This window comes from Phyllobates terribilis, unplaced genomic scaffold (genome assembly GCF_046119375.1).
Source record: "Phyllobates terribilis strain yellow unplaced genomic scaffold, ASM4611937v1 Scaffold_9__5_contigs__length_417890890, whole genome shotgun sequence".
Lineage (NCBI taxonomy): Eukaryota > Metazoa > Chordata > Amphibia > Anura > Dendrobatidae > Phyllobates > Phyllobates terribilis.
This window is the reverse complement of record NW_027362769.1, coordinates 282,856,531-282,875,327: the sequence shown is the minus strand read 5'-3', so window position 1 is coordinate 282,875,327 and position 18,797 is coordinate 282,856,531. Positions and strand designations below refer to the sequence as shown.

The 18,797-nt window shown below is 46.5% G+C and overlaps 1 protein-coding gene across 1 annotated transcript in view; it reads left to right on the top strand.

Moving 5' to 3' along the window:
- LOC141162100 (glucose-1-phosphate thymidylyltransferase-like) overlaps positions 1 to 18,797 on the top strand; it is a 203,416-nt gene that overhangs the window by 58,833 nt on the left and 125,786 nt on the right. The window contains exon 4 of the mRNA XM_073647841.1: positions 1,631 to 1,710. Within this exon, the coding sequence (XP_073503942.1) occupies positions 1,631 to 1,710 (80 nt within the window). The remainder of the gene's footprint in view (positions 1 to 1,630; positions 1,711 to 18,797) is intronic.

Sequence of the window (18,797 nt, the reverse complement as noted above, 5' to 3'; positions counted from 1 at the left end):
TGATTATACCTGACACATCTGCAGGTTCCTCTCAGCTTCCATCTCACAGGCCGCCATTGTTGCAATATTATTTATTATTGCAATACAGCAGGCAGAGCTCAGAGAGCTGCAAAAAATGTTGTAAGACAAATTTCAATTTTGTTCTGTGTTAGTGACTTGTCTCACACTGGTAACTCCCCTTTTTATTTAAAATAATCTCTGGAGGTGAAGTCATCTTACAAGCAACATACTCACCATAGCCTGGAAGAGGTCATTTACATATAAGAAAAACGTGGAATTCTCTGGAACAAGACATCAGATCACAGATATCAAGGTATCATTTTATTCAGATTCATATGATCTGCATGCCCATACAATAGCTTCGGAGGGGTGATCTTACTGACAGATTCCTTTTAATATGCACTCGATGAAAAGTAGAAATAATTTTTCAAAACCTCTCGATTTCAGTATAGAGTATGAGCGCCACATGCAGAAATACAGACACTTACCTTGGCTTGCTATCAATGAGGTTATTAATGGTTGTTTGAGGAGTGTTCAGCTAATTTGTATGCTCCTGGTCACACTGATCTTCAAGATCAGCTGCTGGCAGCTCTTTTTGGCAAGTCCCGGATGTGCTCAATAGGAGACAAGTCTGGGGACACAGCAGGCCACGGTAGCCCATTTAGTTCTATAGAGCAAAGTCCAACAATCATTAATCCAAGCAAAACCAGGACTCATCATTGAAGAGGATAGACCTCTATCCAGCCTCCTTTCCATCTTGCTCTGCACCATGATAACATTTGAGTGCAGTATCATGAGGTCAGAGAAACACTTGTAGAGGCTCTGATGGACAGGTCTGGTCACGTTACTCTGTCAACTGCAGTTTTGAGAACAGGATCTTTGTGCAGTCTGTGAAGAAGGCTAGTGCTAACAAGTGCAGGAGAACCTTTGCTAATTATATATTATAAAGTGCCATATTATCATTTCTCTAACACATTCATTAAAATAAAGTGGTCATCCCCTTTTAAAGAGGTTGTCTGTGATATTTTTTATCAATAGGGTTGCAGCCATAGAAAATAATAAACTTTATTACATTCATTCTTCCCAAGTCCAACACTGCCTCTTTGCCGCTGCGCCAGTCTTTGTTGACAGCCTGCAGTGGTGATGTACAGCTTATATATCAAGTGCAGCCAATCCCTGAGCTCAGCAGCTTGTGTCCTCTATATATTGGCACACCTGCTGAGTCCAGGGATTTTCTGCAGTGGTCACTTGCACTGTAGTCATTACTTCATCACTTATGCCTTTAAGAAAAAAACGGAGTAGTGGTGGAGAGGCAGAGCAGGCCCTTATGAGGAGGAGTACAGATGAGTTTGTTATTTTATAAAGCTGCAAATCTATAGATTAAAAAAAAAATCCCTTACAACCCCTTTAATATAATTAAGAGGCAATACTTACAGATGTAAGACAGGTTAAAATACTAGTTACCAGCAGAATAAAGACAAGCCATACCTTTTATAAAAGGGCCCGTACTACATACTGATGAACATCCGACCATAAAAATTGGAAATACATAGTAAAACCCTAATAACATGACAGTAATCTAGGTTTGTACCTTTTTTGTTTATTTTTTAATTCATCTATTTTATTGTAGGAGCGACTAGGTGCGGTGTCTTGCCTTCAACTAATTATTGAAACATTTAAAATAGAAGACAGTATAATCGTTATTGGAGGGTAAGTGACATGTATCTGTTTTACTGTCATTTTTATTTTACAACTTTTCTTCCTTTAACAATGACTACCGGGAAAGACGACCTGTCCGGTCAAAAGTTACCAATTTTCACTCTTATTTTATTGCTGCGGCTCCCCTGAGTGTTCCAGTTTTTTGTGTTTCTTTTTTTAATCTGCCTTACTGTCCCAGAGATTTGGACCTTCTTATTTAGTGCTACTTTTTATGGAGAATCCTCTGGCTTTGATCACAGGTTTTTCTAGGGGGTGTCTTTAGGCTGCTTTTATTATGGTCCCGTAAACATAGTAACATAGTAACATAGTTTGTAAAGCCATATAAAGACTTGCGTCCATCAAGTTCGACCTGTTAGTTCTGTAATTGCTAAAGTTGATCCAGAGGAGGGCAAAAACCCCAAATGATTTAGCCAATCTTCACCTGAGGAAAAATTCCCTCCCGACTCTGAAACCAGCAGTCAGAATAAATCCCTGTATCAACCTACTATTTTATTTTATTTTTAAGTATACGCTGAAATCTGCCTGGTATCTAGAAATGCATCCAGTCCCCGCTTGAACTGGTGTAGTGAATCCGACATTACCGTCTCCTCACTCAGTGAATTCCATATTCTCACTGCTCTTACCATAAAGAACCCCTTCCTATGCTGGTGCTGAAACCTTTTCTCTTCCAGTCTTAGTGAGTGCCCTCTTGTTACCGTAATATCCCTCCTTTTGAACAAATCCCGGGCAAGATCTCTATACTGTCCCCTAAAATATTTGTACACATTTATTATGTCCCCCCTCAACCTTCTCTTTTCCAGGCTGAATAGTCCTAGTTTTGCCAACCTCTCTGGGTATTGCAGTCCCTCCATTCCCTTTATTAATTTTGTTGCCCTCCTTTGTACCTTTTCAAGCTCATTTATATCCTTTCTATATATTGGGGCCCATAACTGAGCACAGTATTCCATGTGTGGTCTGACCAGTGCTTTGTACAGTGGAAGAACAATGTTCTCATCCTTTGCAGCTATACCTCTTCTGATACATCCCATTACCCTGTTTGCCCTTACAGCAGCGGCCTGACTTTGGGCACTCCAATTTAGTTTGCTATCAATCAAGATGCCCAAGTCCTTCTCCATCTCTGAATTCCCCAATGATTTCCCATTCAGTGAGTACTGGTGACTTCCATTTTTCCTTCCCATATGTATGACCTTACATTTCTCCTCGTTAAACCTCATTTGCCATTTAATGCTCCACCTACCCAGCTTATCCAAATCCCTCTGTAGGTCTGCACTGTCCTCTTTTGTATTAATATTTTACATAACTTTGTGTCATCTGCAAATATTGATATTTTACTATTTATCCCGTTGACTATGTCGTTAATAAAGATATTAAATAACATTGGGCCTAGTACAGACCCCTGTGGTACCCCACTAGTGACGCTTACCCAATGTGAGTATATTCCATTTATAACCACCCTCTGCCTTCTATCCTTTAGCCAGTTTGCTACCCACTTGCAGACATTTTCCCCCAGCCCCATCATTCTCATTTTGTATACCAACCTATTATGTGGCACGCTATCGAACGCTTTTGAGAAGTCGAGATACACGACATCCACTGGTTCCCCCTGATCTACTCGAGAGCTAACCTCCTCGTAGAAGTCAATCAGGTTTGTTTGGCAGGAGCGATTCCTCATGAATCCATGTTGGTTCGGGATTAAAAGATTATTAGCATCAAGATGCTCCGTAATTGCCTCTTTAATGAAGCTTTCAAAAATTTTGCCCACAACGGACGTCAGACTCACCGGCCGATAGTTTCCGGCGTCACTTTTCGCTCCCTTTTTGAATATTGGCACTACATTCGCCTGTCGCCAATCAAGTGGCACAGACCCAGTCTCAACAGAGTCCTTAAATATAAGATATAACGGTCTGTCTATCACATTACTTAGTTCCCTTAGTACCCGTGGGTGTATGCCATCAGGTCCTGGTGATTTGTGTATTTTAATGTTACTGAGGCGTTTCTGTACCCCAGCTTGGGTTAGATTTGTCATACTTAGTGGAGGATTAAGCTTGTCACTTCTCATTTCTCCTGTTAGTTCGATTTCCTTTGTGAAAGTTGTCGAAAAAAAATTATTTAATAGATTAGCTTTATCCTCATCTTTCTCTATGATTTTGCCTTCCTCACTTTTTATCGGTCCAATATTATCCGATTTAATCCTTTTACTATTTATATACGTAAAGAACAGTTTGGGATTTGATCTACTTTCCCTAGCAATACGTCTCTCTGTTTCCTCCTTCGCTATTTTTCTTTGTTTTTTACAGGTTCTCGTTTTTTCCTTGTAACACATTAGTGCTTCCTTACTGTTTTCCTGTTTTAATCTCTTGAATGCCTCTTTTTTGCTATTTAACGCCCCTTTTACGTTCTTGTTCAACCATATTGGTTTCCTCTTATTTCTGGCCCTTTTATTCCCATACGGTATATATCTCTCGCACTGAGTATTCAGAATTCTTTTGAAGGTTTCCCATTTACTATTCGTATTCCTTTGATTAAGAACTTTGTCCCAGTCAATAAGTTGAAGGCTTTCTTTCAGCTGATCAAACTTCGCCCTCCTAAAGTTTAATGTTTTTGTTGTTCCCTTATTGATAACCCTACTGAAGGGCATTTTGAAGTCGATAATATTATGGTCGCTATTACCTAGGTGCCCCCCTATCTGTACCTCAGTTATTCTATCAGGCCTATTAGTCAATATTAAGTCCAACACGGCCTTCCCTCTCGTTGGTTCCTGCACTAGTTGGGAGAGATAATTATCCTTAATATTTGTCAAGAACCTTTTTCCTTTCTGAGATCTACAGGTTTCTGTTTCCCAGTCAATATCCGGGTAGTTGAAATCCCCCATTACAATCACTTCATTATGTTTTGCTACTTTGTCTATTTGTCCTAATAGCAGATTCTCATTCTCCTCTGTTATATTTGGTGGCTTATAGCAGACCCCCAGTAATATTTTATTATTATTTTTAGTTCCCTCTATCTCTACCCACATGGACTCGACCCCCTCTTCTCCCTCTCCTATATCTTCCCTTAGTCTGGGTTTTAGACATGACTTTACATATAAGCAGACTCCTCCGCCTTTCCCCTGTTTCCGGTCCCTTCTAAATAAACTATAATCTAATAAATTTACCGCCCAGTCGTAGCTATCGTCTAGCCAAGTCTCTGTTATACCTACGATGTCATACCTCTCCTCCGATATAAGCGCCTGCAGCTCATCCGCCTTATTGGTCAGGCTTCTTGCGTTGGTCAGCATGCAAGATAAAACTTTGGGGTTATTTAGCATCCTATTCTTCTCTAACGATCTAACTGTACTATCCCCACCCCCCTCTCCACCCTCATTATATTCACTTCTCCCCTTCCCCCTTGCTTGCCTCACATCCCACCTATTTCCTTGGTTTCCCCCCCCCCGTCTCTAGTTTAAAAACTCCTCCAACCTATTAGCCATCTTCTTCCCCAGCACCGCTGCACCCTCCCCATTGAGGTGCAGCCCGTCCCTACGGTAGAGCCTGTAGCCGACCGCGAAGTTGGCCCCGTTCTCCATGAACCCAAGCCCTTCTGCCTTGCACCAACTCTTTAGCCACTTATTTACCTCCCTAACTTCCCGTTGGCGCTCCTGTGTGGCTCGCGGTATTGGTAGTATTTCTGAGAAAACTACCTTGGAGGTCCTTGCCCTAAGCTTCCTACCTAGGTCCCTGAAATCATTTTTAAGGACCCTCCATCTACCACTCACTTTGTCATTGGTGCCGATGTGGACCATGACCGCTGGGTCTTCGCCAGCCCCACCCAGTAACCTGTCAACCCGATCCGCGATGTGCCGGACTCGAGCGCCAGGGAGGCAGCACACCGTTCGGCGATCCCGGTCTTTGTGACAGATTGCCCTGTCTGTCCCCCTAATAATAGAGTCACCCACTACCAGAACCTGTCTTGCCTGCCCTACACTTCCCCCCTCCCCCTCATTACTGGAGCATACACTCCCCCGGCGGTCAGAGGATCTATCGTGCTCCAATAATGCCGGTTCTGAACCAGCCTTCCTATACTTCTTCCCTCTATCCCTCCTAACTGTTATCCAGCTCCCTGCCTGTTCAGCCTGCACTTCCCCTCTATGCTCCACCCCCAGTATTGACCCATTGAGTGTCTGCTCGGTGAGCAGCAAACTCCGTTCCATGTTGTCGATGCTCCTCAGTACCGCTATCTGAGCAGTTAGATCCAGAATTTGGGCTTCCAAGTGCACGATATGCTCACATCTCTCGCAGCAGTATGGATCCTCGAGCGGTTGCTCACGGAATGCCTACATTGCGCAAGATGTACACTGCACGGCTCCGGCCAACATGGACGTCATTCTAAATATGGGGATACAGTCAGTATATATATACAAGTACAAAACACAATTATTTATATATAGGTGTATGGACGGGGATCAATTAGGGATGTGCAAGTGTATCAATTAGATATCGGCGGGGGATCAGTTAAGTATCAAGTATGGACGGGGGAATCAGATAAGTAGGTCAGGTGGATTAATTAAGCAAAAAGTAAAGTAAAGAAAGAATGAAATACAGTCAGCAATTCAGTCCTAAGTCCTCCCTTCCAAACTCCCTGAATCCAAAGTCACTGAAAAACAAGTCACACACTTACTTTCGTTCGCACTTACGCTCCGGACACACGCAGCTTGTTCACACTCGCAAACTAAGAGATTTAAAGAGTTTTTTTTTTCTTCCTTTTCCAGCAATGTACCCTTCACCTCAATGCACTTCCAAAGGACTTGATGTCCAACCAGCTGCCCCTTATAAACCCTTAATTATGACCCCTTCCCCTTAATTAACCCCTTGTGAGTAAATCTACACCTCAGGATTTTAGTGCAATGTAGTTAACCCTTAAATACACAGGTAGTAAACTAAGAAACTAAAACTGTAGTGAGAAAATAGGTTTTAAAAAGCCCAATAAATCTAAACAGGTAGAAAAGCACTCAGCAGGTCACAATGCAGCACTCACCGCAATACACAGGTATTTTCTGCAGGATTCCCAAATACCTCTTCACTGAAAAACAAGTCACACACTTACTTTCGTTCGCACTTATGCTCCGGACACACGCAGCTCGTTCACACTCGCAAACTAAGAGATTTAAAGAGTTTTTTTTTTTTTTTTTTCTTCCTTTTCCAGCAATGTACCCTTCACCTCAATGCACGCCGCCTTAAAGTAAAGCCCTTAAAAATTTGAACTAAATAAAAAGGCGAACATCTCTGGAACCATATGGAGCATTAAAATAAAAAAGCAAAAAAAAATAAGCTATGTACTCAATTGAGCAGTGGGATGAAATAAGAGCAAACATAGACCTGGTGACAGTTCTTCTGTAACAATGGTAAAAAATGTATAGACAACAAATATACTGACAATTGGTGGTAAAGTGTCTGCAAATCTATTTATTACCCTTATCAGTATGTTTAGTGAAAGGGAATCTGTCTCCACGTTTTTACTACCTAATCTGAAAGCAGCATAATGTAGAGACAAAGACCCTGATTCCAGCGATGTATCACTTACTGGGCTGCTTGCCAACTGTTTTATCAGCTGGTGATTATCACTAGAGGACTAGTGAACCTGCTGCAATGTAGTCCTCCATATTCATAAGCTCTATACAACTCCACCCCCACCACTGATTGGCAGCTTTCTGCCTTTGCACAGAGTACACAGAAAGCAGCCAATCAGTGATGTGGACGGGGATATACAGCGTTCCTCGACAAGCTGCTTTTTCATTTTTGAAATTTTTTGGGGGGTTTTTTCTTCCACCTGTTCCAAGAGCCACCACATTTATTTTTTCTGTAAACATTCCCGTATGAGGGCTTATTTTTTGGAGGAAGAGTTGTAGTGTTGACACCATTCATTTTACCATGTAATGTACTGATGTACTGGAAAACAGGAAAAATATTGCAAGGGTGGTGAAATTGTGAAAATAAAATGCATTTCCACCAATATACAGGTGCTTCTCACAAAATTAGAATATCATCAACAAGTTAATTTATTTCAGTTCTTCAATACAAAAAGTGAAAGTCATATTATATAGAGTCATTACAGAGTGATCTATTTCAAGTGTTTATTTCTGTTAATGTTGATGATTATGCCTTACAACCAATGAAAACACAAAAGTCATTATCTCAGTAAATTAGAATAATTAACAAAAAACACCTGAAAAGTCTTCCTAAGCGTTTAAAAATGTCCCTTAGTCTGTTTCAGTAGGCTCCACAATCATGGGGAAGACTGCTGACTTGACAGATGTCCAGAAGGCAGTCATTGACACTCTCCACAAGGAGGGTATGCCACAAAAGGTCATTGCTAAAGACGCTGGCTGTTCAGAGTGCTGTATCCAAGCATATTAATGGAAAGTTGAGTGGAAGGAAAAAGTGTGGTAGAAAAAGGTGCACAAGCAACTGGGATAACCGCAGCCTTGAAAGGATTGTTAAGATAAGGCCATTCAAAAATGTGGAGGAGATTCACAAGGAGTGGACTGCTGCTGGAGGCATTGGTTCAGGAGCCACCACACACAGACGTATCCAGGACATTGGCTACAAGTGTCGCATTCCTTGTGTCAAGCTACTCATGACCAATAGACAACACCATAAGCGTCTTACCTTGGCCAAGGAGAAAAAGACCTGGACTGTTGCTCAGTGGTCCAAGGTGTTGTTTTCAGATGAAAGTAAATTTTGCATTTCATTTGGAAATCAAGGTCACAGAGTCTGGAGGAAGAATGGGGAGGCCACATTCCAAGCTGCTTGAGGTCTAGTGTGAAGTTTCCACAATCAGTGATGGTTTGGGGAGCCATGTCATCTGCTGGTGTAGGTCCACTGTGTTTTATCAAGACCAACGTCAGCACAGCCGTCTGCCAGGAAATTTTAGAGCACTTCATGCTTCCCTCTGCCGACAAGCTTTTTGGAGATGGAAATTTCATTCTCCAGCAGGACTTGGCACCTGTCCACACTGCCAAAAGTACCAATACCTGGTTTACAAACAACAGTATCACTGTGCTTGATTGGCCAGCAAACTCGCCTGACCTTAACCCCATAGAGAATCTATGGGGTATTGTCAAGAGTGTAACGGGTCTGGGAGGCGGAACCTCTGAGCTACTATACAAGGGGGCGGTCCTTGTAAGGGAGCGGGTGGCAACCAGGGAAGACGGGCAGGCAGTCACAGCAGGTGACCGGGGCAGTCTCTGGATGAACGGGCAGGAGGTCACGGCAAGTGACCGGGACAGTCTCTGGATGAACGGGCAGAAGGTCACGGCAAGTGACCGGGGCAGTCTTTGGATGAAGGGGCAGGAGGTCACGGCAAGTGACCGGGGCAGTCTCTGGATGAACGGGCAGGAGGTCACGGCAAGTGACCGGGGCAGTCTCTGGGTAAAGGGTTGGTACGACCTGTGACGGCTGAGCCTCCAGGTAGGCTAGCAGGCAGATGGTAGACGTGAGCTCCCAGGTGAGCAGGCGAGAGTCTCTGGATAAGCGGGTGGTCACAGCATGTGATGGCGGAGCCTCCAGGTAGACCAACAGACAGGCAGCAGATGAGCGCTCCCAGGTGAGCGGGCAGGAGTCTCTGGACAGGCGGGTGGTCACAGCACGTGACGGCGGAGCCTCCAGGTAGACTAGCAGACAGGCAGCAGATGAGCACTCCCAGGTGAGCGGGCAGGAGTCTCTGGACAGGCGGGTGGTCACAGCACGTGACGGCGGAGCCTCCAGGTAGACTAGCAGACAGGCAGCACATGAGCGCTCCCAGGTGAGCGGGCAGGAGTCTCTGGACAGGCGGGTGGTCACAGCACGTGACGGCGGAGCCTCCAGGTAGGCTAGCAGGCAGGTAGCAGATGTGCGCTCCCAGGTGAGCGGGCAAGCTGGTCCATAGACAGACTGACAGGAGTTGGAGGGCAGACCGTCGGACCTCAGGCTAGCAGGCAGGTAGCAGAAGTGCGCTCCCAGGTGAGCGGGCAAGCTGGTCCTTAGACAGACTGACAGGAGTCGGTAGGCAGACCGTCGGACCTCGGGCTAGCAGGCAGGTAAGCGGAATATCAGGCAGGAATCAGACAGCAAACTGGCAGGAATCTGGCAGGTAACTGGCAACGGGACCTGAGGGCTGAAGCAGAGTAGTGAACAGTGCAACAACATTGCTCGGGCACCTCCATTTTGGAGGAGGTGCCTTATATATGGTGAAGTCCTCCGGCCATTGGCCGGGGACTCCTTAGGACGGCGCGCGCGGCCCCTTTAAGAGGGAGGGAGCGCGCGCGCGCGCCCTAAGCACGGTTGCCGGGAAGGAGCGCGCGCTGCCAGCAGAGTGGGAGGAGGACGCCGGGCTCGGAGCAGAGGGGTGAGGGGAACAGCGTCCCTGCCTAGCAGAGGGCAGGGACGCCGGCGCTACAGTACCCCCCTCTTTAGGCCCCCCCTTTTTTAGGCCAGAGAGAAATTTAGCTAGGATGAGAGGGGCATGGATGTTCTCCCGGGGCTCCCACGTTCTCTCTTCAGGACCAAACCCCTTCCAATCTACTAGAAAAAAGGTCTTCCCTCTTACCCTTTTGGTGGCCAGAATTTTCTCTACCTCAAATTCGTTTTCAGCGGAAACCGGAGCAAGAGGCGTACCTGTAGACTTGGAAAAAGAGTTAAGTACCACAGGTTTGAGGAGAGATACATGGAAGGAGTTAGGGATCCGCAAGTTGGCCGGGAGTTTCAATTTATAGGCCACCGGGTTGATCTGACTGATGACCTCCAGAGGACCGATGAACCGAGGCCCTAACTTATAGGAAGGAATCTTGAGCCGGACATACTTGGACGAGAGCCAGACCTTATCCCCTGGACGGAATTGAGGAGGATCCAGACGTTTTTTGTCAGCATGTCTTTTCATACGCTCGGATGACAGAAGGAGTGCGGACCGGGTGCTCTCCCATATGGAGGAAAATTTGTTAACAAGAGATTCCGCAGCCGGATTGTCCACCGAGGTGGAGACGGGAAATGGGATCCGAGGATGCTGACCGAAGACAACAAAAAACGGGGATTTGGAGGAAGATTCGCTCTCGTGATTGTTGTAAGAAAATTCGGCCCATGGCAGGAGATCCACCCAGTCTGAATGGTGGGCATTAACGAAGTGCCGGAGGTAACTGGTCAGGTTCTGATTGATCCGCTCCACTTGACCATTAGACTGTGGGTGGTAAGCGGAGGAAAAGTCCAGGGTGACGTCTAGCAGTTTACAAGTGGCTCTCCAGAAGCGTGAGGTGAACTGTACCCACGATCCAACACTATGTGGAGGGGCAGTCCATGAAGACGGAAGATGTGGCGGATAAAGTCTTTAGCCAGCTCGGGTGCAGACGGGAGGCCTGGCAGGGGAACGAAATGAGCCATCTTGGAAAAGCGGTCAGCGACCACCCAAATGACCGTACAACCGGCAGAGACGGGGAGATCAGTTATAAAGTCCATTGCTATATGCTGCCAGGGGGCAGCAGGTACTGGGAGCGGAAGGAGGCGACCGGCTGGCAGATGTCTCGGAACCTTGTTGCGGGCGCAGGACACACAGGCAGAAACAAAGTCTATTACGTCCTTGTGCAGGGAAGGCCACCAGTAGTGCCGGGTAATAAGCTGGAGGGTCTTTTTCTGACCGGCGTGGCCAACTAGTTTAGACGAGTGACCCCAGTGTAGGATCCTCTCCCGATCAGGTACTGATGCGAACGTCTTACCGGGAGGGAGACGATTTAGACTCACGGGAGCCACCTGCATTACTCTGGCGGGATCGATGATGTGTTTCGGTTCCTCCTCGAGATCAGACACCAGAAAGGATCGGGACAAGGCGTCCGCCTTGATGTTTTTGTCAGCCGGGCGAAAATGAAGAATAAAATCAAAGCGAGCAAAAAACAAGGACCACCGAGCTTGGCGCGGGTTAAGTCTCTGGGCATTCTGGAGGTAAGCCAAGTTCTTGTGGTCAGTGTAAATTATTACCGGGTGAAGAGCCCCTTCGAGCAGGTAACGCCACTCCTCCAATGCCAGCTTGATGGCCAATAACTCTCGATCTCCTATGGAATAGTTGCGCTCAGAAGAGGAGAAGAGTTTGGAGAAGAAGCCACAAGTTACCATTCTCCCGGAAGTTGATTTTTGGGTAAGTACCGCTCCGGCTCCAGAGGAGGAGGCGTCAACCTCCAGGAAGAACTGCTTGTTGCCATCTGGGCGATGCAGCACCAGGGCGGAAGAGAAGGCCTGTTTTAAGGAAAGAAAGGCCTCCTCTGCTTCGGGCGACCACTCTCTGGGATTAGTGCCCTTACGGGTGAGCGCGGAAATTGGGGCAGTCCGGGAAGAGAAGTGCGGTATGAAGAGGCGGTAGTAGTTGGCGAAGCCCAGGAACCGCTGAATGGCCTTCAACCCCTCCGGTCGGGGCCATTTCTCGATGGCAGACAGTTTCTCTGGATCTATTCGTAGGCCGGTCTGAGAAATAATGTAGCCCAAAAACGGAAGCGAGGTCTGCTCAAAGAGGCACTTCTCATATTTAGCGAAGAGGTGATTCTGCCTGAGCCTGAGCAGGACCTGACGAACATCCCTCCGGTGAGTCTGGAGATCCGGAGAGAAGACCAAGATGTCGTCCAGGTACACCACTACGCAGGAGTAGAGAAGGTCCCGGAAGATGTCATTGACCAACTCTTGAAAGACGGCAGGAGCGTTACAGAGACCAAAGGGCATTACCAGATATTCATAGTGGCCGTCCCGGGTGTTGAATGCAGTTTTCCATTCATCCCCTTGACGGATACGGACCAGGTTGTACGCCCCACGGAGGTCCAGTTTGGTGAAGATTCTAGCCCCCCTCAGACGATCAAATAATTCTGGAATGAGCGGAAGGGGGTACTTATTCTTCACCGTGATCTGGTTAAGGCCTCTATAGTCTATACAGGGACGGAGAGAGCTGTCCTTCTTTTTTACGAAAAAGAAGCCTGCTCCCTCCGGGGAGGTAGATTTCCGGATGAATCCCCTGGCCAAATTCTCCTCAATATATTCGGACATCGACCGGGTCTCAGCAGCGGACAATGGGTAAATACGCCCACGGGGAGGCGTAGTACCGGGTAACAGGTCGATAGGACAGTCGTATGGTCTATGAGGGGGTAATGTCTCTGCCTCCTTTTTATTAAAGACATCAGCAAATGACCAATAGGGAATCGGAAGTCCAGGTAGATTAGTTGGGGTAGGAGAAGGACGGACGGGATGAACAGGAACCAAACAAGTCTTATGACAGTCCTGTCTCCAGCGAAGGACTTCTCCGGTCTGCCAGTCAAGCACGGGTGCATGTGTCTGGAGCCAAGGTAGACCTAGTAAGAGGGCGTGAGAGAGTCCAGGCAGAACATGAAAAGAGATGCTCTCAGAATGCAGCATTCCCACCTGCAGAGTAATGGATTCGGTGATGAGTTGGATGGGACGTGGTAAGAGGCCCCCATCCACAGCAGCGACAGATAATGGTATAGCCAGAGGTTTGGTGGGAATGCGGTATTTTTCTACCAGGGCCTGTGAAATAAGATTCCCGGCCGCTCCAGAGTCAAGTTGGGCTAGTTCGAAAAAACGATTCTCCCCGCAGATAATTGAGACTGACAGCAGCAGAGATGGAGAGGATTTATTCTTGTCTAGGTCGACCTCTCTGAGCGAACCTAGACACAGGCGTTTCCCGACCTCTCCGGGCAGGTACGGATCCGGTGCTCCTTACTGCCACAGTAGAAGCAGCTCCCCTCGGCACGGCGTAAGTCCTGACGGGTTTTGACCATCTTGGTCTGGTCGACCTGCATAGGCTCAGGAGAGTGTACCTGGGGAGAAACGGAGGGAGTGACGGGTTTCTGAAAAGTAGGAGCTAGACGTGGAAACCTCCTCTCACGGGTGACTTCTTTGGCACGCTCCTGGAACCGTAGGTCAATCCGGGTGGCAAGAGTTATTAGGTCATCGAGAGAGGTAGGAATGTCTCGACCGGCGAGTTCATCTTTAATACGGCCGGACAGACCCTCCCAGAAGACAGATACCAGAGCGTCGTTATCCCAGGCCAGCTCCGAGGCAAGGGTACGGAACCGTATGGCATATTGGCCCACGGTGAGACTTCCCTGACGGAGGCGTAGCAGGGATGATGCGGATGAGGTCTTCCGTCCGGGTTCGTCGAAGACTTTCCGGAAAGCCGTGAGAAAGGCAGGCAAGTCGGACACCAGGGGGTCTCCTCTCTCCCATAGAGGATTTAGCCAGGCCAGGGCCTCCCCGGTGAGATGGGACATGATGAAGGCAATTTTGGCCTGGTCGGAGTTAAACTGGTGGGACAGGAGTTCAAAGTGCAGGGTGCACTGATTTATAAAGCCCCGAGCCTGAGCGGAGTCGCCTCCGAAGCGAGGAGGTGCAGAAAGCCGGGGTCCGGGGTAGGATACCATAGTATTGGTGGGCAGCGGAGCTGCCGGATTGCGAGTCATGGCACTGGCGGTGGTTGCTGGTGGAGCAGTCAGAGTGTCCAGGCGAGAATTGACATTCCGCAGGTGACCCAGGATGGACTCCTGTTGGGACCTCTGACGGGACAGTTCATGACACAGGTCCGAGAGTGAGGGAGCTTGGGTGCCACCGGGTTCCATGGCCCGAGCAAACTGTAACGGGTCTGGGAGGCGGAACCTCTGAGCTACTATACAAGGGGGCGGTCCTTGTAAGGGAGCGGGTGGCAACCAGGGAAGACGGGCAGGCAGTCACAGCAGGTGACCGGGGCAGTCTCTGGATGAACGGGCAGGAGGTCACGGCAAGTGACCGGGGCAGTCTCTGGATGAACGGGCAGAAGGTCACGGCAAGTGACCGGGGCAGTCTCTGGATGAACGGGCAGGAGGTCACGGCAAGTGACCGGGGCAGTCTCTGGATGAACGGGCAGGAGGTCACGGCAAGTGACCGGGGCAGTCTCTGGGTAAAGGGTTGGTACGACCTGTGACGGCTGAGCCTCCAGGTAGGCTAGCAGGCAGATGGTAGACGTGAGCTCCCAGGTGAGCAGGCGAGAGTCTCTGGATAAGCGGGTGGTCACAGCATGTGACGGCGGAGCCTCCAGGTAGACCAACAGACAGGCAGCAGATGAGCGCTCCCAGGTGAGCGGGCAGGAGTCTCTGGACAGGCGGGTGGTCACAGCACGTGACGGCGGAGCCTCCAGGTAGACTAGCAGACAGGCAGCAGATGAGCGCTCCCAGGTGAGCGGGCAGGAGTCTCTGGACAGGCGGGTGGTCACAGCACGTGACGGCGGAGCCTCCAGGTAGGCTAGCAGGCAGGTAGCAGATGTGCGCTCCCAGGTGAGCGGGCAAGCTGGTCCATAGACAGACTGACAGGAGTTGGAGGGCAGACCGTCGGACCTCAGGCTAGCAGGCAGGTAGCAGAAGTGCGCTCCCAGGTGAGCGGGCAAGCTGGTCCTTAGACAGACTGACAGGAGTCGGTAGGCAGACCGTCGGACCTCGGGCTAGCAGGCAGGTAAGCGGAATATCAGGCAGGAATCAGACAGCAAACTGGCAGGAATCTGGCAGGTAACTGGCAACGGGACCTGAGGGCTGAAGCAGAGTAGTGAACAGTGCAACAACATTGCTCGGGCACCTCCATTTTGGAGGAGGTGCCTTATATATGGTGAAGTCCTCCGGCCATTGGCCGGGGACTCCTTAGGACGGCGCGCGCGGCCCCTTTAAGAGGGAGGGAGCGCGCGCGCCCTAAGCACGGTGGCCGGGAAGGAGCGCGCGCTGCCAGCAGAGCGGGAGGAGGACGCCGGGCTCGGAGCAGAGGGGTAAGGGGAACAGCGTCCCTGCCTAGCAGAGGGCAGGGACGCCGGCGCTACAAAGAGGAAGATAAGAGATACCAGACACAACAATGCAGACGAGATGAAGGCTGCTATCAAAGCAACCTGGGCTTCCATAACACCTCAGCAGTGCCACAGGCTGATCGCCTCCATGCCACGCCACATTGATGCAGTAATTGATGCAAAAGAAGCCCCGACCAAGTATTGAGTGCATTTCCTGAACATACATTTCAGTAGGACAACATTTCGAATTTTAAAAACATTTTTCAAGCTGTTGTTATAAAGTATTCTAATTTACTGAGATAATGACTTTTGTGTTTTCATCGGCTGTAAGCCATAATCATCAACATTAACAGAAATAAACACTTGAAATAGATCACTCTGTTTGTAATGACTCTATATAATAAGCTGGTGACCTGATACCAGAAAGTCCAAGAACAGGCACGTTTTACATGCTTCCCAAAATCCACAAATCAGGAAATCCAGGAAGAACAATCATTTCATGTGTGGGCACCCTCACCGAACAAATTTCTGGATGGGTAGAGGGTGTTCTCAAACCCCTGGTAAAAGAGACACCCAGCTACATTCTTGAAGCTCATCAAGAGAATGCCAAGAGTGTGCAAAGCAGTCATCAAAGCAAAAGGTGGCTACTTTGAAGAACCTAGAATATAAGACATATTTTCAGTTGTTTCACCCTTTTTTGTTAAGTATATAATTCCACATGTGTTAATTCATAGTTTTGATGTCTTCAGTGTGAATGTACAATTTTCAAAGTCATGAAAATACAGAAAAATCTTTAAATGAGAAGGTGTGTCCAAACGTTTGGTCTGTACTGTATGTGTATGTGTATGTGTGTATGTATATGTATATATATATATATTTATATATAATATAAAAAAAATATATATATTTTTTTGTTGTTGTTTTTTTTTGATCGATCGGTTCACTCGGCTGCACATACTCTGCCTTCCCGGCCAAAGAGGGAAAATAAAACATAATGTATGGCACAGTCCTTCCGCTTTAGGAACAAACAACACAAGGTTTAGCTTTCCTTTACATGGTAATACAACTCCAAAGCTTGTACCTCGAGACCCACCCCACACCAAATGCTCTAAAAGGCTGGGAATTTGTCCTCTGTCCTCCTCCCTCTCTACAGGTGTTTAATCACCCTAGCACTAAACATGGCTGATTAACCCCTCTCATCACTTTGTGTGCTGGTGCATTTTTCTATGTTTATATTACTAATCTCCCCCTGCCAGTACTTTGTCATTGACTTTGTCACTATATATGTTTATTAATGGTGAAAAAAACAGAATTTAATTACAGCAATAATGTATATACATAAATAATGTCCAAAAAAAAGAGAAATTTTGGTTTAGATCACCATTTTCTGAGACTCGTAACATCAAGTATAGCTGTGAGGAGACTTATTTCTAGTGTAATGAGCTGTCCTTTTAATTATGATTATTTTTTAGTCCACTTGGAATCTGTGATTGCTTATCTGATAGCTCATGCTATTTATTGCAGTACTGCTTTCTTGCATTAAATAGTACTCATATGAAGCCACCATTTCAACTAACTCTTGAATGCTGTCATCTGGGATTTAACCCCTTAGTGACCAATAGACGTGTTTTTACTGACCTGCAATATAAGAGACTAGCATTCCCCAACAGGTGACAATCCTGTAGCTGTCTCCTGTACATTATAGCTGACAACTTGCTGCATCAGCCCCCATCAGTGTTGACACTGACCATGGACATTTAACCACTTAGATTCTGCAGTCAATAATGACTACAGAATCTAAATAGTTAACAGAGTGTGGGGGCTCCCTCTTTAACCTCATTGGCACCCTGAGATCTTGATTGTGTGGTCCTGATGTTTGCCATGGCTATTCATGGTGAAATATCGGCCTTAAAGTCTGCCGGCTATAGCGGCCTGTTCAGAAGTTATCAAAATTTAGGTGGTAAAAATAAACTTTTTCATTCTAGTCATGCCACTTTCCATTACTTCCTGGAAAGAACCAGAAGGGTTAATGAACTACATGAAAGCAGTTTTGCATACGCTGAGGGTTGCTGTTTCCAACATATAGGACCCCTAAAGTCACTTCATAACTGAACAGGTCCCTATAAAAATAAGTTTTGTAAATTTCCTTGAACAAAATGAAAAATTACTGCTACATTTTTAAACCTTCTAAAACGCTAACAAAATAAAACAACACTTTATAAATGGTGCTGATGTAAAGCAGACATGAGGGAAATGTTATTCATTAATGTTTTTGTGTGGTACGACTATTGGGATTAAAGGGATCGTCATTCAAAGTTTGAAAATTGCAATTTTTTAAACATTTTTGTAAAATTTCTGATATTTTTATAAATAAATGCAAAACATATCAACCTAAATTTACCATTTTTATAAAGTATCATGTGTCACACAAAAGCAGTCTTAAAATCAATGAGATATGTTGAAGCATTCCAGAGTTATTACTACATAAAGTGACACTGGTCAGATTTTTAAAAAAAAAATGGTCCGGTCACTAAGGGGTTAACATCAGTTATTCAAATGGGAAAGTGTTTGATAGGTGAAAGTGAGAGAGAATTTCATCAGAAAAACAATATAGTGCTAGGTGTTATGACATTATTCATTCTCAGTCAGGTGTCCCAGCATCTGAATTTTAGAAAGGGGCCATTCATTGCTGGACACCATATGCTGAACTGAGGCGTGAATGACCCCACATTTTAGAGACAGACGTTGAGTTTTGTGCTGTCAGCTCTTCAAAACAGCTTTTTTGCTATATCTGTAATAGGTTTTTTGTTCTTCAGCTTTATATTTATCGGTGCCAGAATCTGCTTCTCAGAATTTGGCAAGAGCTTTATCACCTGCCCCCCCCCAGGTAATGGGTGGCATGCTTTGTGTTGGTTGAAACGATTCACTGTGACCCCAGCAATGAGGACAGTCTCAATACGTTCTGCGTGGGATGCTATCATTCACATCCCCTGTGCAGAATACAATTCACTGTGTTAATATGGGAATATAAGTAGAACAGGTGAATGATAACAATAAATTGCACATTAGTAATTTTGGTGCCCTGTATCTCCACAATGAAATGATGAAAAAAAAGAAAGAGAACATTTTTCTGTTCACTCCTTCTGCTATGTGCGGGCATGTGCAGCTTGTGAGACAAAAGATTGCTAACATATCCTCTTTAATCAATGCTGAAACTTCACCTTAAAAATGGAGTGTGAGTCCGGTATTGTTAATAGTGTCATTGCTTTTCTGAGATTTTA